The sequence below is a fragment of the Lonchura striata genome, chromosome 1 (assembly GCF_046129695.1).
Source record: "Lonchura striata isolate bLonStr1 chromosome 1, bLonStr1.mat, whole genome shotgun sequence".
Classification (NCBI taxonomy): domain Eukaryota; kingdom Metazoa; phylum Chordata; class Aves; order Passeriformes; family Estrildidae; genus Lonchura; species Lonchura striata.
The window spans coordinates 20,757,257-20,785,104 of record NC_134603.1 but is presented as its reverse complement, the minus strand read 5'-3'; the positions used below and the strand labels follow the sequence as shown (position 1 = coordinate 20,785,104).

General features: G+C 40.7%; 1 protein-coding gene across 1 annotated transcript; it reads left to right on the top strand.

Annotated features, from left to right (window-relative positions):
• Nucleotides 1-25,926, top strand: BAALC (BAALC binder of MAP3K1 and KLF4). The gene is made up of 3 exons (XM_021546408.3): nt 1-222; nt 16,978-17,141; nt 22,219-25,926. The coding sequence occupies exons 1-3, from the start codon at nt 60-62 to the stop codon at nt 22,321-22,323; spliced, it is 432 nt and encodes a 143-aa protein (XP_021402083.1). The 5' UTR covers nt 1-59; the 3' UTR covers nt 22,324-25,926.
• The last annotated feature ends 1,922 nt before the right edge of the window (nt 25,927-27,848 follow it).

Here is a 27,848-nt window from a genome sequence, read left to right as displayed (position 1 = left end):
CCGTGCCCGGCGGGGCCATGGTGCCCGGGCGGCGGCGGCGGCTGTGAGCGGGCGTCGCCATGGGCTGCGGGGGCAGCCGGGCCGACGCCATCGAGCCCCGCTACTACGAGAGCTGGACGCGGGAGACCGAGTCCACCTGGCTGACCAACACGGACTCCGAGAGCCCGCCGGAGGGCGGCAGCGCCGAGGGCCCCGGCCGGGAGCAGGGCGGCCCGCGCCCCGGTGAGTGCGGGGGACGCGGGCGGGCACCGCGGGGAGGGGAACGGCGGCCACACCGTGTGTGTGCACCTAGACAAAGTGTGTGCACCTAGACACCGTGTGTGTGCACCTACACACCGTGTGTGTGCACCTAGACACCGTGTGTGTGCACCTACACATCGTGTGTGTGCACTTACACACCGTGTGTGTGCACCTAGACATCCTGTGTGTGCACCTAGACATGGTGTGTGTGCACCTACACACCGTGTGTGTGCACCTAGACATCCTGTGTGTGCACCTACACACCGTGTGTGTGCACCTAGACACCGTGTGTGTGCACTTACACACCGTGTGTGTGCACCTAGACATCCTGTGTGTGCACCTAGACATCCTGTGTGTGCACTTACACACCGTGTGTGTGCACCTAGACATCCTGTGTGTGCACTTACACACCGTGTGTGTGCACCTAGACATCCTGTGTGTGCACTTACACACCGTGTGTGTGCACCTACACACCGTGTGTGTGCACCTACACCTGCTGTGTATACACCTAGACACGCTGTGTGTGCACCGACACCCGCTGTATACACACGTACACACACACGGTGTGTGCGCATGGATAGGGATGTACCCGTGTTCCTGCTGTGGGAAGAACGCACTCCGCCACTCCAGCCCCTCCGCCAAGAAATGCAGGCGCCCAAGTCTGCTCTGAAGCCGCGGGGGCTCGGAGCGCTCGGAGCGTCTGGCCTGCCCGGCCAGCCCCGCTGGGAGCGGCCCCGGGACCGGGCAGCGCCGGGAGCGGCCCCGGGACCGGGCAGAGCCGGGACCGGGCAGAGCCGGGAGCGGCCCCGGGACCGGGCAGAGCCGGGACCGGGCAGAGCCGGGACCGAGCAGAGCCGGGAGCGGCCCCGGGACCGGGCAGAGCCGGGAGCGGCCCCGGGACCGGGCAGAGCCGGGACCGGGCAGAGCCGGGAGCGGGCAGAGCCGGGACCGGGCAGAGTTGGGACCGGGCAGAGCCGGGACCGGGCAGAGCCGGGAGCGGCCCCGGGACCGGGCAGAGCCGGGAGCGGGCAGAGCCGGGAGCGGGCAGAGCCGGGAGCGGCCCCGGGACCGGGCAGCGCCGGGACCGGGCGGCGCCGAAAGCGGCCCCGCCGCGCTCCGGGCTCGGGGCTACCAGAGCCGGTTCGGGCTCTAGAGATCCTCTGGCGGCGCTCGGCTACGAGCGAGAGCGTTGAGACGCCGTCAGCTGTGGAGCTGTTATCGGAAGGGAAGAGAACTCGATCCTTGTGGCTCTTGCTGTGGAATACGTGGCTTTTTCTTTTGCAAGACAAGTAACTTAGGAAATAAATTGAAATTAGGGAAGAGGCAGCTTTCTTCCACATTACCTCTGATGCCTTCTGATATACAGAAAGTTGACCAGAGGGTGGGTTGCACAAGAGCAGACCTGCCAGTTTGGATTTCCCAGTTCTTGTCAGTATGCTACATCCCAAGTTGTGCACCTGAGGTGTTACAGAAGCGACAGATGGGAAAGGGATTGAGGAGCTCTGATCTGATGAGCAGTTTGAAATTATTCAAGAATTATTGTGTATTGCAGCAGCATCTAGAAATCTCAGCTTAAGTCCAGAGATTCATTGTGCTAGATATTGTACAAATGGTTGCTGCCCAGAATAATTATAATTTCCATATAAAGCAGTAAATGCTTATAGGCAGGTTCAGATGAAAAGAAGTAGCTTTACAGACTTTTTGTAGAAAGTAACAAAGCACCAGTGCAGGAGTGAAAATTCACAAAGGTGGGCATCATAGGCCAGCTGGAACAGGAAGACCACAACTCTCTGCTGACCAAAATATGATAGGGAGGGAGAAGTCACAAAGAGTCTATGTTGTACTCCTAAAGGCTAAAGAAAGACTCTGTCATAGTCACATGGGAAATGATGAGAATTTGAAGGGGAATGGGTCTATGAAATACCATATTAAAGAAGATTAGATAAGGAATTTAAGGAGGTTCAGATGATGCTGATCAGTAAGTTCAAATGACAGGTAACAGTGTCATCTCCAGGGAAAACTAAATAGTGTTACATTTTTATCCACATTTATCATTATCTTAGCCATGTTTACCTTGAGTTGGTGCCTAAACATGATAAACAGAAGCTAGACAGTCCAAGATCTGACTCGGAATAGGAGGTAATAAAGAGGTAGATCAGTAAGTATTCTTAGTAGAAACCTGTGGTAATTGACTTTGTGTTTAGAGATGAGAATACCAGGGATAAGAAGAGAGCAACACTTGAGACCAATGGAGACTGATGAGGGCATGAAAAGCTTTACAAGAAAACCTTTCAGAAGAAATTAGAAGAAAGGTGATGAGGAAAGGACAGAGTAGAAGCAGAAACAATGAATAAGACTTCAGTTAGGTCAAGATTCACTCTTTAACAGAGCTGTGGTGGCAGCAGTTTAAGGAACCAGAGGAACACACACTGCTCCAAATTAGTGCCTCAAAAGTCATAAAGTACTTAATGGAGAGCTGTTGTATGGTAAGGTTTGAGGTAGGGAAGGAATAGGGATAAGGAGAGGTACTCCGGTACTAGAAACAGCACTTTAAGTGAATTTACAGATGAAAGGGAGAGAAAGAGCAATTGGAGGGGCAAATGTGGTCAAATATAAGACATGAAGAGGAATGCATGCGTTTATTGTGAGAACTGAAAACTACCTTAGAGTAAGAGACAAAAAGGAAGGGTAAGGGAGGGGACAAGAGCAGGATGGGAGAGGTGGGGAAATGGGAGATGACACTGGCACAAGGCAAGGTAGGAAGGCGCTGTAACTGGGACACAGGAAGGGAGGAGGCAGCCAGGGAAGGGGGCACCAGCCAAACGAGGATGGAGAAAGAGGATGAAGTTCTTCTCTTTCATTTTTCATTTGGAATAAATCAGCAAAATTCTGTGAAGAGAGAGACATAGAGATAGGATAAAAGAAATATTTTGGGAAAAGAGAAAAAATTTTAGGGAAAAGACAAAAGCAGTAAGAGTGGTTGTGATTGCAAACATGTCTCAGTTGTAGAAAAAACAACAGAACTGGACATCAAAATGTAAAGAGGAGTCAATTACTCAGAAATGTCGTGTATACAGAATCAAAGAGTGTATCAATGAAGAAAGGGTTAGTAACTACCATACATTAATCTTAGTAATTTCATACCACCACAGATTTCATCATATGCTTCTCTCTTTTCAGCTAGTACATTCAGATTTCTGTGCCCGCTCTCATTGGAACTATATGTATTTCTGTAGCCAAATGTTTGTACCTTTATCAAAGCATTTTGAAAGTTTAAATATTATTAAATTGATAGGGAAGTATTGAGGTATTTATTAGTTGCTGTAACATACCTAAAACAAGAGAGATGGTCTTAGGTTCATGAAAAGTGACTTGGGTCATGAGAAGTCACCAACAGACACAGATATAGGTGGTTGTAACTTTTATAATAATGCATATTATGTAACTTGATAGTATTGCAGTACACTGCTAAGGCTTTGGCAATGAGGAATAGGGCAAGCAGGTGTGGATGAAGAAGGATAGAAAAGTAATAAATAACTTCATGAAGCACTGCAGGTGCTGGAATTGAAAGGAATTTTCTGGAAAATAAGAGTACGTACTGTTCATACAATGAGTGGCTTCTTTGGGGGAGAAAAAAAGGAAAGAATCAGAGTGAGCCCTTACAATAAAGCAATTTCCTGAAGAACATCATTGCTATGTGAGCAAAGAACTTTTCACAGGACTGAGCTACTGCATAGGCTATAGCTGGAGGAAATAATAGACGACATTTCTGCTTAGTAACCGTTCCTTGATCCTTGCAACTCTTTGCACAAATTGCTTTCTCTTTAGAGGGTCTGATTCAGCTAAGTGGAAGTGTTAGCAAAGTAATGACTTTCGGAGGAAGAAATAATCTGTGGGTACAGATGAACTCCCAGGGCAGTCACCACGGGTTGCACACAAACCATGGGAAAAAGGTCACATTCACAAAAAGCACACAAAAATTGTCAAGTATTTTGAAACATGTTTGCACAACCTGTTATATTGTATTGGGATAATGTATGAAATGTATATGTATATGTATATACCCAAATGCTGAAATGTATATGTATATGTAGACATGCATGTATATGTATATCCTAGAAATTTAAGATGTACAATTTACCACCAGAAACCAGAACTGTAAATGTATTCTATAAACATTCAATACAAACTAGCAAAAATTAATTTTGTTTGTTTTAAAGCAGGTTTAAAGCCATCTTATTTCTTCTTTCTATTTTCACTGACTAAGTTAGCTGCTGTATTCAATGATTTTTCTTTTATTATACCTGAAAGTGCTTCAGAGTGGATATGGTTTGTTGTCTTGTGGTCAGAGAGACTTTACAATCAATTTACCCCATGGGCTGTAAGTACCTTAGGAAAGGATCTCTTACTCTTACTACTGTTTTCCCACAGCAATCAGCACAATAAGACCCCAGTCTTTAATAGAGATTGTTATTGAAATGCAAATAAAAGTAATTAATTTTTAAATTATGTAGCAACCAAGTAAAAAATAATTCTCTCATCTTAGAATGGAAAAGTTGAATACTGATTGCCTCAGGACTGACTTCTTCCTCATCTACTAAGTTGTTTGTTGACTTATCATGATGTCACACACAGTATCAGATTTAAAAAAAAAAAAAACATTTTGTTCTTTGAACTTTACAATTTTTCCTTAGTGAAGTAATATTTTTTCCTGAGGCATATTAAAGAAAACATTATCCGTGTTTCACAGACTCCCCGATGTACTCAGAAGGAAAACTTGCCTATGGCATCAGCAAAGGTAACTGCAGTAAGTGGTCTTCCAGGAATGAAACCTGCAGTTCAGGATCAATGAAGACATTTGCAAAATAGCTGTGAAATGGGAGGGCAGTCGAGCCCTTTGTAAAAGAAATAGAGCAAATCAGAGGAATACAGGAGAAATTTTATCACTGTCTAGCAACCTGGCTGGCTAAGAGTTTATCTTGCATAATTGCCCTAGCATGCGTGTTTATGAATGATTCTTGCTCTGCTCTCTGGGGCTGAACGCCTGGCTCATGATGTTGCTCCGCTGTTTTCTGGTCGCCGACAACTCCGGGACGTTTTATGGACCAAGCTCATCATTTGCAGCTAGGCTTTGGTCAAGCCTCAGGATGCAAAATGCGGCGTTTCAGAGGCAGCCTTTGGCAGGGAGGTTTTGGGCAGCGGGTTTCGCACGGGGCGCGCAGAGCCGCAGCCGGGGCCGGGCTGAGCGAGCCGCGGTTGCCGCGACAACGGGGCTGGCGCTGCCGGACCGCGCCGCCTGCTCCGCTCCTCCTTCGCCCGGTGTACGCGCAGCCAGGAGCTTAGCAAACGTCAACAAGCAAGCGTCAGGCTGCAAATTAAGAACCCGGTGCAGCAGAGTGTTTTTCATTAATTGGATTGCAGAGAAATATTTAATAAACCATCTGTTTTAGGTCAAGAGGTAAAGATGGATTAGCGCAATACGTGGCTGTATCAGGATCTCTTTGTGCTCTTATGGTCTTATGTTCTTTTATTAATGGGTTGTTTCAAAATCTGGTTTGTTTAGTAAACAACTATGACAGTAATTCTGATGTGATATTTTCAGGAGATAGCCTTATTACAGTTCAGAGTTACAGTAAAAGTGAATAAATGCAGCCCTTCTGGACTGTAGACATATTGCAGCAATTCCCTTTCAATCTTCGTCCAGACCTTGGGTATAATGATGTATTGTGTTTGCGGGGCAATGCTTTGTAGAGGGGAGCAGGGTACAGGGTTGGTTTCTGTGAGAAGCTGCTAGAAGCTTTCCCCACGTCCTGAAGAGCCAGGCAGCTCCAAGATGGACCCACCACTGGCCAAGGCTTAGCTCATCAGCAATAGTAGTAACACCTTTGGGATAAGACATTTAAGAAGTAAGTGGGGCAAGAACCTGCAGAAGAGCAGCTGGAGAGAGGAGTGAGAATATGTGAAAGCAGCACCTTTGCCATTTCCCGTTCAACACATTGTTGTGGGTTGACCTGGGCCAGATGTCAGGCACCTACCAAAGCACTCACTCACTCCCCTCCACAGCTGGACAGAGGAGAGAAAATTTAATAAAGGGTTCATGGGTTGAGATAAGGACTGGGAGAGAGATTACTCAAAAATACTGTCACTGGCAAAACAGGTTCAACTTAGCGATATGAAGTGAATTTACTATATGAACAAAATCAGAGCAGGATAATGCGAAGTAAAATAAGCCCTGAAAAACACCTTCTCCCCACCTCTCCCTCCTTTCCAGCTCTACCTCCTCCCCCAGTGGCTCAAGAAAACCAGGAATGGGGGTTGTGGTCAGTTCATCACCCGAGGCTTCTCCTGCTGTCAGGGAGGGACAGGAATCCTTCCCCTGTTGCACTGTGGGGTCCCTCTCACAGGAGACAGTTCTCCATGAACTTCCCCAATGTGAGTCCATCTCATGAGCAACAGCTCTCTGTGAACAGCTGCAGTGTGTCTATCCCATGGGCAGCTGTCCTTCCAATACTGCTGCAGTGTGGGTCACCCATCCATGGGTGCAGTCCTCCAAGGACAGGCTGCTCCAGTCTGGGGGCAGGGGCCTCTCTCCACTGGCTCTTCCACAGGGTCACAGCCTCCTCCAGGCAGCCACAGCTCCAGCGTGGGTCTCATCCACAGGTGCAGGTGGATCCCTGCATCCCTTGGGACCTCAGTGGGCTGCAGGAGCACAGCTGCCTCCCCATGGGCTGCACCAAGGGCTGCAGAGGAATCTCAGCTCCAGTGCCTGGAGCACCTCCTGACCCTCCTCTGCTGACCTTGGTGTCTGCAGGGTTGTTCTCACTCTGCGCTTCTCTGGCAGGAAAATTACCACTACACTACAACCTTTGTCTGGATTTTCTTGTACAGTACATCACAGACTAGGGGTTTGCTCGGCATAGAAGCCAATCAAGAATTGCTCCACAAGAGAGCATTGAAATTATTGGAAAAAATCAGACTCAGATGATAAATACAACTTTTTGTAATGACCATATTTTTCAGCCCAACCCTAGATGTTAATTCTGCCATTCCATATATTTTCACCTTTGTCATTTGATGGTTTAATTTCACATTTCAGTTAAAAAATGGCACCAATACTTATTTGGCCCATCAGATCATGCTAAACAGTCTACCCCACCACCTCTGGAAGTATTTTTAATTAATTGTTTTTTAGTAAATATCTACTGCCACAAAAAAAAAAAAAAAAAAAAAAAAAAAAAAAAAAAAAAAAAGGAAGCATCCATAGATAGCAGAACTTAAGTAAAAATGTGAAAGATAATTAAAAAGATAATTAAGAGATGAGAATTTTTTTTCTATTATGACCCTTCAGCCTGCTCTTCTGTGAGATGTGTCAGACCCAATTGCTGGGAAAACTTCAATCTTGTTTGAGAGTAGGTGGTTCAGATACTGCATGAAGCCTCCTGACCAGTCCTTGTGTCTCAGGTGGGAGCAGCTACCTCTCAGACCTGTGACAGGAAGGGAGGGCAGGGGCTGGACAGGGTTCTCCAGGTGCTTCCTCCTTCCGCAGCAGCCTCTCCATTGCCTCTGGGATTTTCTCAAAACACTGCAAAAATTGTAAGACCAGCCAACTTAAGGTGTGATAATCTTTCCACAAAATCTGTCAGGCTTTGATTAGCATCCATTTAGTTAGTGATCGATAGTCTTTATAAACCCTCCCTACAGTCTAAAGCAGACCTGCTAGGATTGATCACCCACAGTTTACCCCAGTACAATAATTTGCCCACTGATAAAGTAAATTTGCTAAAAATGTCACATATAGGAGGACTTGAATTACATGAAAGGCTTTCCCAGCTGTCACAGTACCAGAAAGCAGAAAGACTGTTGAGTATCAATAGAGATGATTTGCAGGAAGATTAACTGGAACCACAAAATTACTTCCCTGTGAAAAAAACCCTCTTTTTCGCCACATTGAAATCTTTAAAGGCAAAAATATTCCTAGTTACTGAGAGCCAAAGGTCTGTCATTAACTAAAGGAAAGGGTTTTAAACTGTCTCTGCAGCAGGTGGTGGGGAGGAGGGATGGTGAGAGAGGGACAGTGTCTGAAAGGGTTTGAGCAGGAAACCTGAGTCGTGGTTTTGTCAATGGCAGATCCTGCCTGCAAAATGCTAAGAAGGAAATTGCTCAGCAAAATTACTCTTTTTGTGGAAATAGCACTCTTTCTGTCATCCCAGCCTTTATATCCTGGTCCAGTATATAAATGGTTTTTTCTTTTCCTTGGAATGTATTTACACTTTCCAGCCAGTTCTAATTCTGCATTTTCTAGTTTAGGAATGTAGAATTCACAGCAAACAATTAAAAATTTAATTAGCTTTAAGCAAAGATTCATGACAATCTCAAAGCAGAAGAGCAATATATTGTATACAAGAAAAACAGATAAGGGTGCAGTTTACCTTGTTGTTCATTGATTAAAATTTCTAAAATTTCCACATAAAGCACATACTGCAGTAATTCAGCGTTGAAGTGGCCAAAATCTCTTTTCTTTAACTGTAATCAGTTCTACAAATATGTCTCTTCATAGAAACAGAAATTATATTGCTAGTTGCAACCTTTTTCCCTCAGATGTTCCTGCAGATTAAAACAGATTGCAGTTAAAAGAAACATGGGATCGAAAGTTGGGTTTTATCTTAAATCAAATCTGTAATACTTAAGACTCAGGAACAGAATGATCAAAACCAGCAGTTTATTGTAAAGCTTTTTCTTTAACCTGCACCAAGCAGCCCTCTTTTCTGGAGTACAGAACCAGATCTCTCTGGCTGTGTGGTAAGTGCATACATTTTTCAGCAATTGTCTCACATGAAACAAGTAGTTTGGTCCTTTGCTGTGCACAAAGAAATAATGCAATAAGGCAATTTTATCTTCTGATGAATACATTGGAAAATAACACACCAGTCTGCTTCCCTGGACTGCCACAATGCATTTTCTGTGCTGTTTAGGAAAAATCCAGCTTAAAAGTAAGTCAAAGAGGTAGATGAAGGAGTGGTGTTTTACCAATTAACATGGGTAACTGGGGGCTGTGAGGCAGAACTTCACATTTTAAGTCTTTCCTGAGTCCACTGAGCTCCTCTGCATTGCTGTTTGCTTAACTGAGTCTATAATTTTAAGCAGGTGATTAAAAGAAAGCAATGTTGAGCCTCATTCCTTCTGGGAGATGGGAGATTTAGGCTAGTTGGTCCAGATGCATGCTAGCTACTGAAGAGAAAAATAAGCAGCCCATTCTTTATTGACTGACTGAAATATTTTGATTGTGGTTTTTTTTACCCGTTTCTTAACAGTGTGTATAGTTGTGTTTCTGTCTTTGTACATTTTGTCTGGTTATTGTCCTCATGTTGCAATTTTCAGTTTTGGAAACTGTTAGCATTTCCCAAGTGGGCCATCAGAATTGTTTCAAGCACTTGCAGTACTAAAAGCATGAATATCTGACATTTGCACAATGCTGATGCCTGAGCGCTTTCTGAATGTTTACACTGTGTGTGGAAAAGATGGAAAAATGCAAGGGATTTATCCAGAAGATAGCTGATGGCTGATGGCATTAAGTTTTAATGTAGTTACTGCCTTCATTTTCAGGTGAACATTAAATGTGAGTGATGACTTTTTCACATGCATACAGATACTTTAAAGCCAAAGCACTTTATGATCATAGTTACTCTGGCTAAGTCAGCAGTATCCTTCTGTGTATTCATGGACTGTAAGGCTGGGAATGCCACCAGGCCATACAGCCCACTGGACTTTCCTGAATTAATTCCCATAGGGAACATACCTTTGGGACATTGAGACTGAATTTACAGCTTTCCAGTGGTTGACATTTTCTCCAAGTCTTTGTAAATTATCCCAGTAGTCAATCACTATTTTTTAAAACAAATGTGCAGTGTACAACTTGGAGCATTTAACTTCAATTCCAGCTGCTGAACCTTGGTAAGCAAAACTGAGGAGTCATTTCAGCTCACATTTCATGTACCTTTAAATGCTTTTCATGAGGATTTATATTTAGTCTGCCTAAATATTTTTGCTGCTCCACAGTACGATTAACTGAAAAGATACATTTTGCTAATTTAAAACTCCATGTGTGATTAGCTAGGTAATAAGACTGATAGTAATGCTTTCCATGTCCATGCTGGAATGAGAGATATTTTATTAGCACATCCCAAAGGAGAAAGAAAGCCCAGGTGAATGAGAGGGAGAGAAAGAGCATGTGAGTACCTACAGCTGTAAGGCACTGCTCAGAACAGGGTGGGTGCTGCTGTGGGAAGGATGACCGAGAGAGCAGCCTGCTGCTTGTTTTCCATCTCACACAATGGTCTTCTGTAAAAAGAACTTCTTTCTTGGCATTTTAAGGATAGGTTTAGACAGGAACTGAGCCAAAAGCCAGCACTTTTAGAAAACAAGCTGATTTGCTGTAATTTGGACTCATGATATAAGGTAGTGTGCACCAAGTGCATAATTTTAAAAATGTATTTTTCATGGGATTTTTTGAAACACAGCTGGTATATTTGCATGTAGAAAAACAAATGCCCACACTCTCTATCCTTCTAAAATCCAGTACTATGAAAATCAGTACTATGAAAAACACTTCAGAACTTTACTTTTTGTGTGTCAGTTTTTCAGTTTGGAGTAAGGAGTGATCTGTTTCTGGCACATCATGTGGCACTGATTAGTTGCTTAATCCTTCCTGTGTCATTTTCCCAAGCAAAAGATGTACTCAAAGCTGTCAAGGTCTTCCAAAATATTGCTAATACTTATTCCAATAAGCAGTGAAAATATAGCGAAAACCAGATTCTTCTATCTTGTTCCAGTTATCAAAATTTGTACCTTCATACATTAAACTCTGTTGTCTTTCTGAAGCCCTTGCCTAGTACCACGATTGCAATTCTCTCAAGTTTTGTATCTTCCCTTGATGGTCAGGCCGGTTCCCTAAAATTCATCTTCTGGAATCTATTTGCCATGAACAGCCCTTTGTCTGGAGATTTGAAATGATCACACATTTGTTAAAGAATGTTGCAGCATGCTTTTCCTATTCAGGATAAATATAAATTTTATATTCACCTTTATTTCACAGACATAGTTGCAACACTGTTAAATTTGTTTACAAGATAGTTATTCTGTGATTCTGTATCCTTAAAATAGAAATATACCAATATGCAAAGATTTAGCACGTACTTGGGAAGTTAGGCCATGCAAGTGATATCAAGGTTTGCAGCTTGAGAGTTTGTTTGTTCTTTAGGATGAGCTCACTTCAAAAAAGTATCCCTCTGTAAGTATGGAGGAAGGCACAGAGCTCCTGGCTGCCTCCCCACACCAGTGGTGTGCCTGGGCATGGCTCAGCCCTGCCTGCCTGAAGACAGCTTTGGAGAGACTTCCAAAATGTGTGGAAAGTGAAAATGTGTTTGTTGTATTTTGCTTCATGGTCTATAATTCATATCACATTAGAGTTCAGAGAAATCATTCTGGAAAATTATTTTGGAAGCAAATTTATTGCATTATTGTCTTTACTGATACAAAACATTGTTTCTGATAATATTTTCCTGCTGCAGTAGGTCATCCCTCTGTAAATCTGGGTACCTTATCTTAGCTCACAAACTCACTCTGATATGCTTGAAAGTTTTTAAATTGTTTCTTGTTAGGTAAAAGAGCTATTGCATATTTCCTGAGCACCTGGCCTCATCCCTGAGGCTACTGCTTTGGAGGAAATGACTTAAACTTGACTTTTGTCACAGCCCCCACTCCATTTTTTATTGGATCCTTGCTATGTATTTTTTTTGCAGCCAAAGTGTGCACCAGCCCTCAGGCCTGCAGATGCATGGCTTCCCCAAAAATATACTGTTTCAAATCAGGAAAATAAGTAAAGAAAACAGATGTTTCAGGGCTTTCTTTTTACCACTCTGTAGCATTAAATGCAAGAAATCGGTGATGATTGCAAACACATATTTCCTCTGGAAGCACCTGTATGTGGTGATAACACTTTCCATTTGCCTTCACTGTGAGTTTTTCAGAGTCCATCTTTACAGTGCAAGCATCTTTTTTGGCAGGTGTTTTCTAAACCAGCATCTTATACATTATACATGAGATAACACTCATGATAAATAAAAAAAGGGTCTTGCTGAACTAGAAAATGGAACCCTGCTGGTTTGTTCATAGTCAATTCCAAAGGCATAAATTTAGCTAATCAACAGCAACCTGCTCTAAACAAATGTATGCTTGTTACTCCATAACAGAACACCTGACAGCACAGGGTCTCATGGGTACCGGGTCGGATCTAGAGAATGTTTGGGTCAGAATTCATGTTTTGGTCACTACCTGTTGCTTTAAAATGAAGTGGGAGAATACCATGGCAAACACACATGGAATGATTTTCTCCACAAATAATTGATTCTTCTGGCTAAGATTAACTTTGTCTCCTTACTCCAAAGCTTCATATCCTGCCCAAACTTCTTGACAGCATTAGCTACTGCAGCATTGCTGATTTTCTTAGTCACAGAAATCAGGTCATCTTGAACCTTACTAAAACTTACTCTTCTGATTAAGCCTGAGCAGGAGATCCAGGCAGATCTGCCTATGTGTAATTTGTGGTTTGAGAAGTTTCCTGTGGTCCTGATATTTAAAGGTTACAGAATTGTCCCTTCTGGATCTCTTTTCTGTCTCTCTGTGCCAGGTGTCAATTCATGACACAACTTTGTTTTTTAGACTAGTTTTCATTCACAAATTGTATAAATTAGGTGATTTCCCCCATTTCACATCTTCTTTATACAAAGGTGATACGAAAATCTTCATACAAAAATCTGGTTAGAAAGAGTTAAGAGTAAAAATTTCTTCTCCTCTTTATGAAATACTGTTACTAAGAATAATTTGAATTCTTAGATGTAACCAGTCTGTATGAAGAACTAGAGCAACATGTATGCAATGTTTATCCTTGGTTATCATTAGTGTTGTTATTTTAATAAAAGAGATCAGAAAAAAATAAGAAAATAAGAAATGCAGGTCTAATGTCTTAAATTTTCATTCTGTATTTTATGTTTTCACTGACTTCTCTGTGATTAACACCCTATCTACTAAAATAATTATTTTCAAAGTTTTCTTAGACAGCTTCCTCCCCTTGTAAATGTGAAGGGGGAGGTTTAGAGTTATATGATTTAAGCATCTTGAATGGACATAAGCTTGCAAGTCTGAGAGCAATTTTTCAGACTGCAGTTTTAAATATCTATCTCCTAAACTACAAAATAGGGATGATGCCATCTGAGAATTTATGAAAACTCATTCAAAATTTTAAAATTGTCATGTTTGTTTTGTTTTATTGGAGAGCACAACAAGCTAAGCTGCTTTCAGCTGCTTGTTCTGATTCCTCTGCTACCTCTCAAGTTGTGCCAGCCTGACTGCTTGCGTCATTGTGGAAAGAATAAAGTCTAGGATTGATTTCAGTTTAAAATAACCCTTTTTTCCCCTGATGCTACTGAAAAAAGCTTTTGTCAAGCTCCAGCCTAAGAGATTTCTATTGGCATGGTAAGAAAGGCAAGATTTAGTGTGCCTGTGCAGTCTAGCAAGCGAAGAGGAAGGTGGTAAACATTGCCATGGGAGGACAAGTTCTTTTAGGCACACTTTGTGCTGGAAAGGTACACTTGGATTTATGAATTTATGAGCAATGGGGCTGCTCAGGGGTGTTTTCCCTGTGGTCATTGAGAGAAAACTCATGTGTGTTCCTTACAAATAAACCTGATTAGATGCAGTGAAATGCCTGCCACTTGTCATCCATTCCTCCCCTCAGAGGGAGCAGCCCCAAACCCCAACCAGCCATTCCTGAGGGAAGAGTCCCCAGCACGGTCGTGGGCATTTAATAATTACCCAGAAACCCAGGGTTTGTGAACGGGGCCCTGAGAATATTGTAGCCTTGCCAGTTCACTTGAAAGTAAAACGTGTGTTTGACAGAGCAATGAGGTGGGATCTGCCATAGACTTTTGGCAGGGTTGCCATGAATGAGAAGATGAGAATGAGAACAACATTAATGAACCCGTTTATTTAAATGTCTACAGTGATTTAACAGCACTGATGTAAACTGAAGCTCTACCATGAAAGACCAAGGAGATTATTTACCAAACCCCTGCTGTGAGGATGGCATAAATATCTCAACAGTTCGCTTGTTTTAAACCACACTGAGGCAAGACCCCTAGTATTGCCATCCTGCTGGCTTTTAAATTCCAATAGCACATAAGAGAGTTAACTCTTCCTTTTTGTGTACAGTGGCAAATCCCAAATAGCAATGCAAAAATATTTGCTATTTTAAAAGCAACCCTGTGTTCCTAATACTTTCTAAACATCATTTATGTTTTGCAATCATCATTTTGTGTTATGTATTTAGTCTATAAAATAGGTGTTGCTTTATGGATTACTAACAAATTTTGTGCTTTTAACACCACTGCCTCTGTATTCTCACTGTAATTTCTTCTTGGTGTTCATACATAATGAGCAAGTCACTGAAGCCACAGGGTGTTGCCCACTGTCTAAATCATCTATTTGCTATGAAAATGAATTCTAAAATAGTTTCTTAACTTCAGAATAGCAAACATATAGTGGAAGGCTCAAATACTGATACCTGGTTTATATTTGACAAGTATTGCAAAAAAAAAAAAAAGGCACATTCCTGCAATGCAGGATGCAGCAAGTATGCTCAGGCTGCAAAATAACAGAGATAAAAATGAATCAGATATACTATTTTCAGGATTGAGATTTTCCATCAGCCTCTGGAAATGGATTAAGGTAAGAAAAATTTTTCTGTGCAAGACCAAAAGATGCAACACCATCTGATAAATGAACAATTGGACTTAATAACAAAATGGCTTTTTAGCTGACGGATATTTCACCAGACAATTTAGTCAGAGGCCAGATGGCCAGAGACACACGGTGGAAAGTAATTTCATAGGATGACTCCAGAGAAGGTAAAACTCCTCCTTTGGATGTCTGAAATGTCAAAGGCTCGATTAATTAATTAATTAGTATGTAATTCCTAGTGCAGTTTGCCTGTGCTCAAGCTTGTTCTCAGAGCTGCCAGGGGAAGCAGCGGCCTCCTGGCTGAGCTCTGACTCGTGGCTCGTTGCCTCCCCATCTCCCTTGCTGACAGCTGCTTTTGTCTACAGCATCAGCCTCTGCCGCCTACTGCTCTGCACCAAGGCATTGCTTGCCTCTCCTCTGGTCCTGTGGGGTGATAGGAAGAGGTGAGACCTAAAACATAAGTAGGTGGGCAACTTTGGGAGATGCAGGAGTGGTGAAGTTTACTGTTGCCTTACTGAAGTTGCATCTAAACTTAGACACAAGAACAACATCAGTTTTTACATCTAGCAGAAAAGGCAGTTTACAAAGACAGAAGTATTTTTTAAAATAAATTATAATATTTTCAAGTTTCAGCTCATTATTTTTCTATCAAAAACTAGATGACAGCATTATTAGTTACCACCTCTACAAGTTAAAGTATCTTTGGAATACTCTGCCTCCATCTTCTGACTGCTCAGGGAAATGCAGTAACTAGTTTGTATTCAGACTTCTTAACTCAGAATCATAGAATGAGATCTTAAAGACTTTTTGATTTCACAAAATTTTATATATTTTCAAGAACAAGTCTTTGAATATTTGGTTGAAAATTTATTGAATTAAGTCATTGCCTTTGCTAGCTACTACTGACAAATATTGCTTTCTACTGACAAATTATCTTAAAGATTTCTGAAAAAGAATTCAGGGCTTCACTTTCTTTTAAATATCTTTAACACAGCACTTTAATTCCTGCCCGATTAATGTAGAAGTCTTTGATAACACAATCACTTCATACAGCAGTGGCTTGTCATTGGTTTTCCACATACTTTTCTCACTTAGTGTCTGTGACTCCTTAATTTTTCTGGATTTGATACCTGCTTTACCAGTTAGTAAATTTGCCTTCTTTTTTTCTGTTTTACATAAAGCTCTTAATAAATAAGCTTTGACAAAAACTAAATTGAGAGCAACAGTCATGCATCCCACTTACTCCTTGTATTTGGATTTCAGACCCAGAGCTGCAACCAGACACTGAGTGCTCTGCGCTCACCATAAATGACAACTGACTTTTGTTAATGTAGTGAGATGGGAAAATTCATCTATGCTGTCCAATATCATATTGTACAGTTCATGTGTATCCACACAGCTAAAGCAGAAAGCAAATTACTCATTTATTTGATTGCTGATAGACAAAACAACTTGTAATAACTTTTTTCTAAATTTCTCAACTTTAAATGGAAAAAATATTCAAGGCAAGGCCATGCATAGAGCAACCCTTCCATCCACATTGGTCTCATCTGTCATGCTCACATCTGACCCCTTCATTTCCCAGAACTGGAACAGATTTAAGGAGGCCTTCTCTGGGTCTTAAATTCAACTCTTGGTCATGCAAGGAGGTGTGTGTGTAGAGAAGTCAGTGGAGACCTGCAGGTGACAAAAATCTACTGATATGCTGCACTCATTGACTGTGTTCCCAAGTTTTCTGAGCCAATGTTTCACAGAGCAGTGAACCATAGGAAAAAGGCCAAATTATATCAAACGTGAGGATGAAGATGCCACAGGGAGGTAGACTGCTCTCACTATGGTACTGTAGCACACTTTGCATCACTGGCACAATCACAAAATGTGCCAAAATAGAGGGACAACAGAACCAGCTGCAAATTGACTGTCCAATTCCATGTGCCCTACTAGGTCTTCTGGAGGATGGGAAATTGGCTCACACAGCTGTATCTACAGCATCAGCCACAGCTGGAATGCTGAATGCTGAGAAGAGGAACAACTGTGGCTCTCAGTGTGCAAACCCCACAGTCATGGGAACTACAGCACAGAGACAGAATGGCTTCAGAACCACAGAGGTATGAGTATAATTATGTTCCCTATTGCCCAGCACTAGCTTCAACCAGGTCTAAGTTACTTTTGTGACAGCCTTTGTCTTTGCAGTGAAACTGTATTTAATGTCTTGAGATAAGAGAAAATGGTGCCAGGCTGCACTACAGGCATGCCATGATTGAGCTGAGCACCTCTGCAGTGCTTCATGCCTGAACAGCCAAAGAATTGATGTTGTATTTGTCAGTCAGAGTAACACACACTTGCTACAGTAAAAAAAAGCCCCCATGTTAATTTCTTTCAACTCAGTCCAGCTGTGGCATGTATTGTGCAAACTATTTAAATTAATTATCCAAAAAGGAACATGTTGTCCCTTAATTGATGTTCTGCTTAAAATATGTGCACTACATGAGCCCTGGTTCATTCAAAGCTGAACATGAAGCTTGAAAAAGTCAGTGTGTGTCTTTTTAATAACTTCAGTAGGCTTTGGATCAGGTCCTCCGCCCTGTTCCCCCTCACTTATGTGTTGTGTACATTGTATACATTGTAAGAGCAAGGCTTTGGGGCTACACCAAAGACCAGCCTTCTCCTGCCACAGCTGCCTACCCACCCACCTGTGTCCTGCAGGCTTCCACTTGCTGCCCTGTTTGCATAGCAACTGCTGAGCTGCTGCAGATTAAAGAAAGCCAAAATCTGTAGCTGGTTTACTGCTTCCTTGGTTTCTCATATGAGAAGGTGTTAGGTAAAAATTTGGGGAAAGGAGATTTCCTTGTCTTCTGGGTTATCTGCAGATGTAGCAGATAAAATCATTTACATGGTCCTTGGCATTTCTGGGGGAATCTCAATTTCTACCTTGAGAAGTGTTGTTGCTGCTTCCCCTGCTTTTTCAGGGGAGTCTCCTTTTACTACAATATCATCTAATTTCACATCTAGGGAGAGTGAGACAGCAAAAGTTTGGCAGTCACAAAATATACAGTCATGGGTGAATGTTTATGTCCCTGTGGGAATCTTTCAAAGGTACACTGCACTTCCTTCTGGGTAAGCATGAACAGAGTAAACAGAGCCTTGAGGTATTCCCAGAGTGGAATCAAAAATAACACCTTTTATGTCTAGTTTTGCCCTCTGTGAATAGGATGCTCCCTCAATTTGCATTACAGTTCCACAAAATTTGGCACAGCAGTAGTTAAAGGTGTAATATTGGCATTCAATCTCCTGCAGACAATGGTGAGTGGCCACTGTCCCCTCAGCTTCTTCACCATTCTCCAAGGTGAGAATGGTTTTCAATTGGTTTTCTTATCTGAACAATGCTGGTTGGATTGGTAGCCCTCTTAAGCATAATTTTTACCTTTTCTTCCAGTTTTTGCTTTATCTCCTTTTCTTTCTGTAACTGTTTGCACAGCTTCTCAGTTCCCAAAGATAGTAACAATTCCATTGTCTTCCTCCCCTCTATTTCCTCTCTCAGATTTTGTTCACACTGCATTTTTTTTCTATCCAATTTCTACTATAATTGTCTTTCCCTCTGCTCTGTTGAAGTGAGTGGAATCTTAAAATTATCTTTCTCAGTAATAAGCTTGTTTTTGGGTTTCCAACCTTTCTTTTATTTCCCTATCAAAAGCCAGTGATGACTTTAATACTTCATTTTCTGATTTCAAAGCAGCATATTCTATATATAATATATTTGAGGGAAGGACTCTTTGATTCCCTTTTTCATGTAAGTTAAGTGAGCCTCCAATACTGCACAAATAATTGCTCTGCCTTTCCAGAATTTTTGGGCTCATTCCTTGCCTGCCTGGGAAGGAGCATATTCATACTTGTGTAGCTGTTTATCCATGGCAATCCAGCTGACTGCACCAATTCTTCTGTCACATGAAAAATTAGGAAGGGAGACACCTTCCCCCTCCCCCCCCCCCCCCAATTCCCCTTGCTTTCTGTGTTGTCTGCAGATGTAGTGAGCCTGGAGGCCTCCCCTTTCTCATCTGCCTGTCTGAGATCCTGGGAGACCTTCACAGACAATATTTCAGAGTAAGCAATCTGGCACTCTGAGTCTGGTGAGGTGCCAGAGGTGCAGTGTGGTGGCTCAGTAATTCTGGTGAGGAAGGCAATACCTGATGCAAAATTGACATACACTGTAAGTCTGGAAAAACCCAGCAAGACTCCAGATTCACAAATAGTGACATTTCTTGCCTCTTGGACAAAGTAAGGTCCACAAATAGCTGTTGATAAAAGCACTGATATCAGAATGCATAAGCAATAGTATTACTGTGGAAGAAAGCTTATCTGACAGGTGTCCCCATGGGGGAAGAGAGAGTACAGCCTGTTGGCCATCCCAGGACACAAAGGAAGAGTCTCCTCTGACCTCCCTCCCTTGTTAAGTCATATTTATATTGTTCTTTTTGAGGATGGGGAAAAAAAAGTTTCAGTTGACTTAATTTGACACTTAAATGGAGCTTGAGTGACTTTATATACATGTAAAGATTGTACAGGTTTTACTTTGTTAGCATGTTACATGGGGCATGAAAAGGATCATGTGTTTTCAAGTTCAAGCAAATTTCATCTTTTGGTCACCATTTGGGTCATTCCTTCAGCTTAATTCCTGTTAGCTGCACTTTTTTAAACAGAGAATGACTGCAACACCTCTGTGCAATTCCAGCCTTTGTTTCTTGCCTCTGTCAGATATGAAACAAGCTCCCCTGGTGTCCCTGCTCCTCAGGTGTGCAGAGTTTGTTTCTGCTGAATTACTGCCCGTGTGGGCACTTCTCCTTGCTCAGCTTTGTCTTTTGACATTTTTCCACAGAAAGTGCATGTGGCAGAACAGCTACACACACCCCATCAGAAGTTATCCCATCTTGAGAGCCACATCCTTAAGCCAAAAAGAATTTAGATTGAACTTCACCTTGCATTTGCCAACACATAGCACATCAGTACGTGCCTATTTATTTTATACCTCCATTGTATTATTACTTTTTTATTGCTATAGTACAGATATTCCCAGGTGACATAAAAGACACTGCTGTATCTTTTCATGAGATACTGCACCTCCAGGTGGACAGAGACACATTCCACAGCAGCATGACATCTAAAGCCATGGGATTTCTGGAAATTAAAAGCCCAAAAGCTTGTCATAGCCACTAGCCCACAGAGAAATTTTAATTGGTGAGGTTGGATATGGTTGAATAGAACAGCATAATTATTAATTCAATTTGAAGAAATCCTGCTCACAATTTATAATTACAATGTGTACCTGTCCTACTGCTAGAGAAAATGGTCTCATTTTGTAATCAAATGGAAGATTACTTCTGTATTGCACTTAGTAGGAAATATGGGCAAATTCCCACAACATATTAACAATGAGAGTGTTGACTGTAATGGTACTACTCAGTGAAGTGTGGGCTCCTGCCCTTAGGCCCCATGACTTTGAAGACACCCTCCTGCATTTTCTATCTGAGATACATTCAGTAACATGCATCTGTGCTGTTCAGTAACATGTATCTGTGCTGCTGCAGCTCAGTGCAAAAAAATTTCTGATCATAACTAAAGCATTTACGTTATTCTCCACATCCAATGCAGGTACACAAGTTGTCTAAACTTATAGTCAAAAAAGAAATATATATGCCTAGAGAGACAGTGTAGTATCTAATGTAGGCTCCAGCTCTGGTCTGGTATTTTGCATCTCTGTTTTTCTACTGTTTAGGGAACCATAAAGTGAGCATATAATGTGAACAGTTTAAGTTTAGATGCCTAGAGTTGAAAAGGTGATTGTCCCCTGCAGCTCAAAATGTACCCCTTTTATGTACCTGAACATTGACTACTGTTTTTCTTTTGTCTCGACTTGCTATAGAACACAGTGCAATGCACCACATGGTGCTCCGGGGAGACTTGGGTTGTGCCATTGGCCCCCCTGACAGGGTTATGACAGGGTGCAGTTTGTGCTGTTGAAGGGGATAAGGTTTGACACTGACATTGTATCTGGGAAATTGTATCATCCTCTCATGCCGGTAATGGCAAAACAATATAGAAGTAAAAGATGATGATGATGATGAAAACAGTAATAAAGAAAGGAGTGCTAATATCAGTGAAGGTAACAGGTTGGTCAGATACCCCTCCAAAGAAAAGGTGGTATCCAGATTATGTCCCTGATTGACAATAATCTGGTTTGATTCTCATTGTAGTCTTTGGCAAGTACTTGCATGAGCAGTAGCACTGGGGGAACATATTGCAAAGGAGCTGGTGTATTCAGGCTGCAGAAATGTGAAATAATGCACAGCAACAAATTAACTTCAGGTGTTTCTCTGTGATATATATGAACCTTCCATTATGTCAGTGTCTGAACTTTATCAGACATTATTTTAGCTGGCACTTTTACCATGTAAATAATGACTAATTTACCTGTCATTCTTTACACTGACAAATAGCCTCATGGAATGCTGGCAATGCAATAATCCAACCCACCTAACTCAGCTGTGTGTCTCTATCAGCCCACATCTGGGTACACTTTGTTAGACCTATCCAGTTTCCTGTGAATTATGGTGCATTGCTTATGACAACAAGCAGACAGTCTGGGAGATGGAAAAGTATAAATTTAAAGTAGGAATGCACTTGCATGCCTCAGAAAGACTGACTTTTTTGGATATTGAAAATAAACTGATGAAGCTCTGAAAGGTATATATTGTGCTTGGGTCTTGTATGCAGGCAGAAGTAAGTGTTACTTTAAAACTGCATTTTCACATCAGAAACATAAAATCAAGTAAGCAAATTCCAGCTCAGGCTAGTGATGCGCTATTCACAGTGACATCGAAAAGAACCTCTAATTTTCACTTCTGGACTGAAACCAGATTTATTTGCTCTGCCTTTATAGTACACACATGCAGAGATGATAATTATAGGCAAGAATGTTGATCCAAAGCCTACTGACATCTGCCGCCTTTGCAGCAGATATAAAAACTTGTGTCCACACTGAATGAGACAGCTGCTCTGCATCACAGTGCCATGTGAAGAATGCTGGAGACATTTATTATGTAGAACTGTTTCTGTAAATTTGGGGTTAATCATCAGTGACTCTTTCTGTTGTCATCGTGGAACTCACTGTACTGTTTAAAACTCTCACAGAGTAAATGGGACACACAGAAAACCTCCGCACAAGAAGTCGCCATTAATGTTACAAAAGGCATCAGACAAAGTGACAGAAGAAAAACAAAGAATTGTGCTAATTGATGAAGAATATTGCAGGTGAGGATGGACTTAACAAAGCTTCACTGCACTTTAAATGTCATTCACTGAAGACATGAAGGTCTCTAGGTGTTCCAGGTTGAACACAGCAGGCAGCTGCTACTGAGTGCCTCCAGAAGCAGGTCTTGTGGAAACCAGCTGCAAGCACTGTAGATGTCATTTGTCTAAAGCAGTGGCACCACACAGACATACACAGAAATTAATATTTGTTTTTTGCTAACTTCCATGTCATCCCTTGTGTATGTCCTGTTCCACATTGCTATTAAGATGAGACTGGATAATAAGGGGTACAGCTCATCACAATTAAAACTAGGAAATGAACAAATGAATCTGCATTTTTAGTCATAAAGGGGTTTTGAGTGTGGACATTCAAACTCACATAGAGTTCATTTAAAGAACTCACATATTTTAAAACACAAACCCCAGATATTTCAAGAAAGTGAGACTAAAGTCTAGTCTTCTACTAAATCTCTTTTCAACTATATATATAGGCTATATATAGTTAAGTCATACAGTAACATTTTTATATATTAAATGTTCAATTACTTGGTTTTAATTTATTGCTCATATCGACATAATTTTGGTCTTAAAAATAGTAGCTTTCATATTGATTAGCCTTACTTGAAGATCCTAGTCTTAACTAGCAAGTTATGGCTACTTGGTTGTTTTATAAATGCCCCTTCAATTGTGTTGAAGCCCAGTCTGACTAGGAAAAAAGTTACCATTAACATTACAAGAAAATAACCACAATTTAAAAAGTCATATTCTAATGTCAGTTCAAAAAAATTAACTTTCTGTGAGAAGATATAATTAATTCATGGTGCAGAACTTACTTAATACATTGTGAGTATCCTGTACCACAGTATTCCATGATTATAATAAATATATATCTAAAAGGAATATAAATGTTCAGCATAGTGAAGTCTAGGAATAAATTCAATGTATTGCTTCTCAATATGGAAGTAATATATATTCTGTATGAGTTTGCATGTTTATGAGGATAAAAGAGGCAACTGTATTAATGTATTTGCCTTCCCTATTAGACATATATATATATATATATGTGTGTGTATATATATATATCCTTAAAGGGCCTTATATACATATATATACATATACATATACATATACATATACATATACATATATATATATATATATATATATATATATATATATATATATCCTTAAAGTTTAAAAGAAATACTCCAAAAAAGCATACAAGAATAGGATTGTGAACTGAACCCTATCTTATTCTGTATTAGGATCATTTTAATAGCTTGCTGATTAGGTGTATGAGTTACTTTCCTTGTTGTACAAGTCTATGCAATAGGAATTGTTTATTAATTACTCCAACAAAAGGGCAAATTGGAATCCAGAGTTAGAGCCAGAATTTTGCATACCATGTCATATTCTAAAAGGATTTACTGGCAGAGAGAATGCAGTATAAACTTGTATGATACAAGAAAGCTACAGAAAGTGAATAATGATCCTGATGTATTTAAGGGTAAACAGGATTTTGAAGGAAGATTTGTTGTGTAAGAAGCTGTTCCAGAGATTTTGTGGCCTTGGGTGGATACCACATTAGAGTTAGTAGATGCAAGAACAAAAGAGTTCTGGCAGTGAGATTATTTATTAGCTAAGAAATCATTTAGTGATGAAGTGCTGACCAGATGTGTCAGACAGCTTGGGTCACACCACAGGAGGAAGCCCATGAGCTGCATGGCACATGAACCACAGCCCTGGCTCATGCCAGCAGCCATCAGGGAGGCAGCTCTTGAGTCTTGTATTCCGAGCTTGAGAGGTGACAGGATGTTTGCAGGAGATGGCCTTGGTACAAAATTATCTGGGCAACAGCACAGGCCTTGCTCATGCTGACACATCCTCCATCAGGGTGGCAGCTGCAGAGTGCTGGATGCTGCCTGCCCTGGACTGCTCATGATAATATTCCTGAGCTACTCCAAGATCCCCTAGACCTCTTGATATCCCAAAACTTAATTTTATGACATTCAAAGATTGGATTCAACTTCTGCGGTAAAAGCCATGTTTAGTAACAAGCAATTTTATATACACTCCTCATGTAATACATTACTGTTCTTATTCATTAGGCATTAGTAACTGAAAAGAAATTACATTATGTCCTAGGTGGCTTCTTAGTGTTTGATGTGCAAACTTCCAATGACCTTAATAAAGCTAAGAGCATGTTGTGGAGATGTAGATCTTGCTTCTGTACACAGACTGGGATATATTTATGTTTATTTTCCTTCTACCAGGGATAACCACAAGTAGAAACAACCAGTTAATAAAATAATACCCCACTCTGTATAATTACGGTGACAGAATGTACTCTATACCACTTTAGACAATTTAAAGTCCTCCTAATAGATTCCCATGTTGGTTGTAGTGGAAGAAACAAGCCCAAAGAATCATCTGGACATTTTTACTCCAGGTGGCCTTCCTAGAAATGAGGAATCTTATTTACAGGGTCTGTTCTTTGAGCATCATCTTTCAAATACAAATGGCTCAAAGACATCAACTAAAATAACCATATTAAAAGACATGGACTTTCAGATAACAGACCTGTGGGCATCTCTGTCTTATATGCCAGGATTTTTGAAATGTAATTTTCCCCTAAAAGACATTATTGCCACATAATTTGTTTGATGTCCCTTGGCTGCACACGAAGATTTCTACAGGTACACCGAAACAATACACTTCCTTCTGGAATGATTTGCCAACAGATGGTGAGTTTTTATGATTTATCTAAGTTCAGTTTTTAAACAGAAAGGAACATTGTCATTTTTCCAAAATTCCAACACAATACGTACATAGGGTTTTCCTATAGATCTTGATATATCTTCTTCCACTATGTGAGAAATGGAATCATTCAAAAGAAAGAGGATATTGTCTAAAGAAGAGAAAGGATTTACAGTTACAAATTCATCATGAGGCAAATTAATCTTCTCAAAGACTCAGTACACCTTTATCTTGCACTATTCTTTCATCTTCTCCCTTATGATTCCTTAATGTATTTCTTAATTTTAGCATCGCTGTAGGACATTGACTGGAAGACACACAGTTTTACTGTGTGACTGAAATTATTTTGGACTGACATAAACAGGAAATTATAATTATTGTGTAAGCAATATATGAATACTGCATTAAACATGAATTCTTATTTGTTAAATCACTGAGATTTCATAAAAAACAGGACACGTATTTTTGATCTACCTAGTATGTTCATATACATAGATATTTATTTGTGCATGTCTCTGCATGTGTATATTGCAATGTCTTTAGTGTGTACTTCTGCAGTTCAGGCACATTTTTTTTGAGAACCTTTAATTTCTGTTTGTAATTCTGATAACCAAGTGTAAAATATTTTGAACAAAAATCTGTTTCACATACTATATGAAAAGAATGAGCTATATAATTTGTGCACAGAAATGGTATTTGAAAATTCAGGCTTATTTTATTTACAAATACATCTAAATTCAAACTAGATTAACATGAAAATTTTTGTACTCTGCAAATTAATGAAGATTGACCTTAAATTTGCAAATGAAAATAAAGAACATTTTTAAAGTGTCTGTTTATTACTCCACTTATTTCACATTTCTGTGTTTATGGTTGGGTTAGCTTTTAAAGCTGAGATCAAAGAGAGCAAAGGTGTAGTGAATGGTTCCCACATCTGCTATACATGGAATCAGAATATTTCTGTATCTGATGTCCTCAGGTTTTGGCCCATGGACGTTTGGTCATATGAAAGAAGGTAAAATATATATATTCCCACAAGAAATTGGTGTATTTGCCAAAGAGGGATTATGAGGTCAAAATACAGTTGTACCTCTGTAATTATAAATGGGAGAGTTTCTGGTTGCTGTCATGGCTAAAGTGGAAAACACTGGGAATCTGAGACATTTTCTCTACTAATAGGCCATGAGGCAACTATGAGGCAACTCGAATACATAGCTAAAAAAAAGCTCTTATTCCTGCTTGAACTGGACAGCAGAGGATAGAAAAGTAGCTGTGGTGTTGCTTGACCTCTGCCATAGAAATAAACTCATAATTTTACAGATGATGCTCCTTATTTTTTCCAAAATTGCATGAAATTTTCCTTACTACCAGAAAGGCTATTGCTGAAGTACCCATCCCCATCCTAATTGTCTGTGCCCTGGGTGTTGCCTGACAAGTTGCTTGTTCTCTTTGATTCCTGGCCAGGATGCTGATACAGCAACTCATCTGTTTCCTGTGGAAAAGTAAGAATAGTATCAAAGGAATGGTTTTCAGATGTACCAAAAAAGAGAGAAGGATTTGGGGACACAAGGAAGCCATAGTCCAGTAGTCAGGCGTGTAACAGCCCAAGGGAACCCTACAAACAGGATGCTTCAAAATCTGGGATCAGACAGTACCTTGCAAGTGGAGCCTTTGAACTCGATTACACTGCAGTGTTTCAAAACTAAACCTTCATTGTCCTCAGACCAAGCATCCCTCATTGCACCAGTGCCTTCTCAGGTGCCTCCTTTCTAGACTGGCTCAATGAAGCATGTGAAAAAGGCACTAACAAGAGATAAGATGTACTCTAAGATGCAGGGATGCAAGATTTCATTCTGTCCTGCTATCACCCTCCAGTTTTCAAATCTTTCCTTTGGATTTTTAATTTTTTTTTTTTCAGGTAGCCTGTGCATACTATCCATAGTTAAAAGGCATTCTTCTGCCCTTTGATAAACTAATGGCAAATTTGGGTCATTAATATAAGATAAAAAGTGAGCTGGTCCACCAGAAATTATATTTGTTGATATATGTCACTTAATCAAGATAAAATCCAAGATTATTTGCAACAGCTCCTTGCACAGAAAAACTCAATAAACACTAAAATCTAGGAAATACTGTAATCCTAATGGTAGAACTAGGATGTTCATAAACAAGAATGAAAAAGGGAGAACATAATAGCTTTTAATTTCTTTCTGGGGGATTGAATATAATTCAAATCCTGAGTGCAAAAAGTGGGATGCTGCTGTATATCTATCATTCAAGACTGTATAAAACAAATAGCTTTAGGTTGCTGTGGGCTCCTGCTTAGGAAAAAAATGGGATTGAGGGAGAGAGAGAGAGAGTGGTGTCATAGGGCAAGACTGAGCCATGCTGCCAGTTGTATTAATTAGCTTTGCTTGCACACTCTCGCATTATAATCAGTATTATTCAGCTTTAATTTAATTTCCATTAACTTCTGGAAAACACCCATATGTTTGGATACAGGGAAACATGTCTGGGGTATTACTGCATGGATGGAAAAGACAGTTTGCTCACAGTCAAAAAGCAGCTTAAGAAAAGGCACCATAGCTAAGCAGCAGCCTGTTCTTTATCAGCTATGAAGAGCTGTCAAATACAAAAGGCATGAAATTATTCATGTTCATCTGTATCTGGTTTTACCAGGAAATTAAACATTGAGGTTGTTCATACAAGGCAGGTAGAACTTTCCAGGTCACACTTGGTAAGTGGCTTAATGT

What these genes read in the sequence shown, in the direction of transcription:
- BAALC (XM_021546408.3), top strand. Translation starts at nt 60, where the DNA reads ATGGGCTGCGGGGGCAGCCGGGCCGACGCCATCGAGCCCCGCTACTAC. An exon ending in GCAGGGCGGCCCGCGCCCCG is followed by an intron (nt 223 to 16,977) that starts GTGAGTGCGGGG and finishes GTGCCCTACTAG; the next exon opens with GTCTTCTGGAGGATGGGAAA. An exon ending in ATGGCTTCAGAACCACAGAG is followed by an intron (nt 17,142 to 22,218) that starts GTATGAGTATAA and finishes AAACTCTCACAG; the next exon opens with AGTAAATGGGACACACAGAA.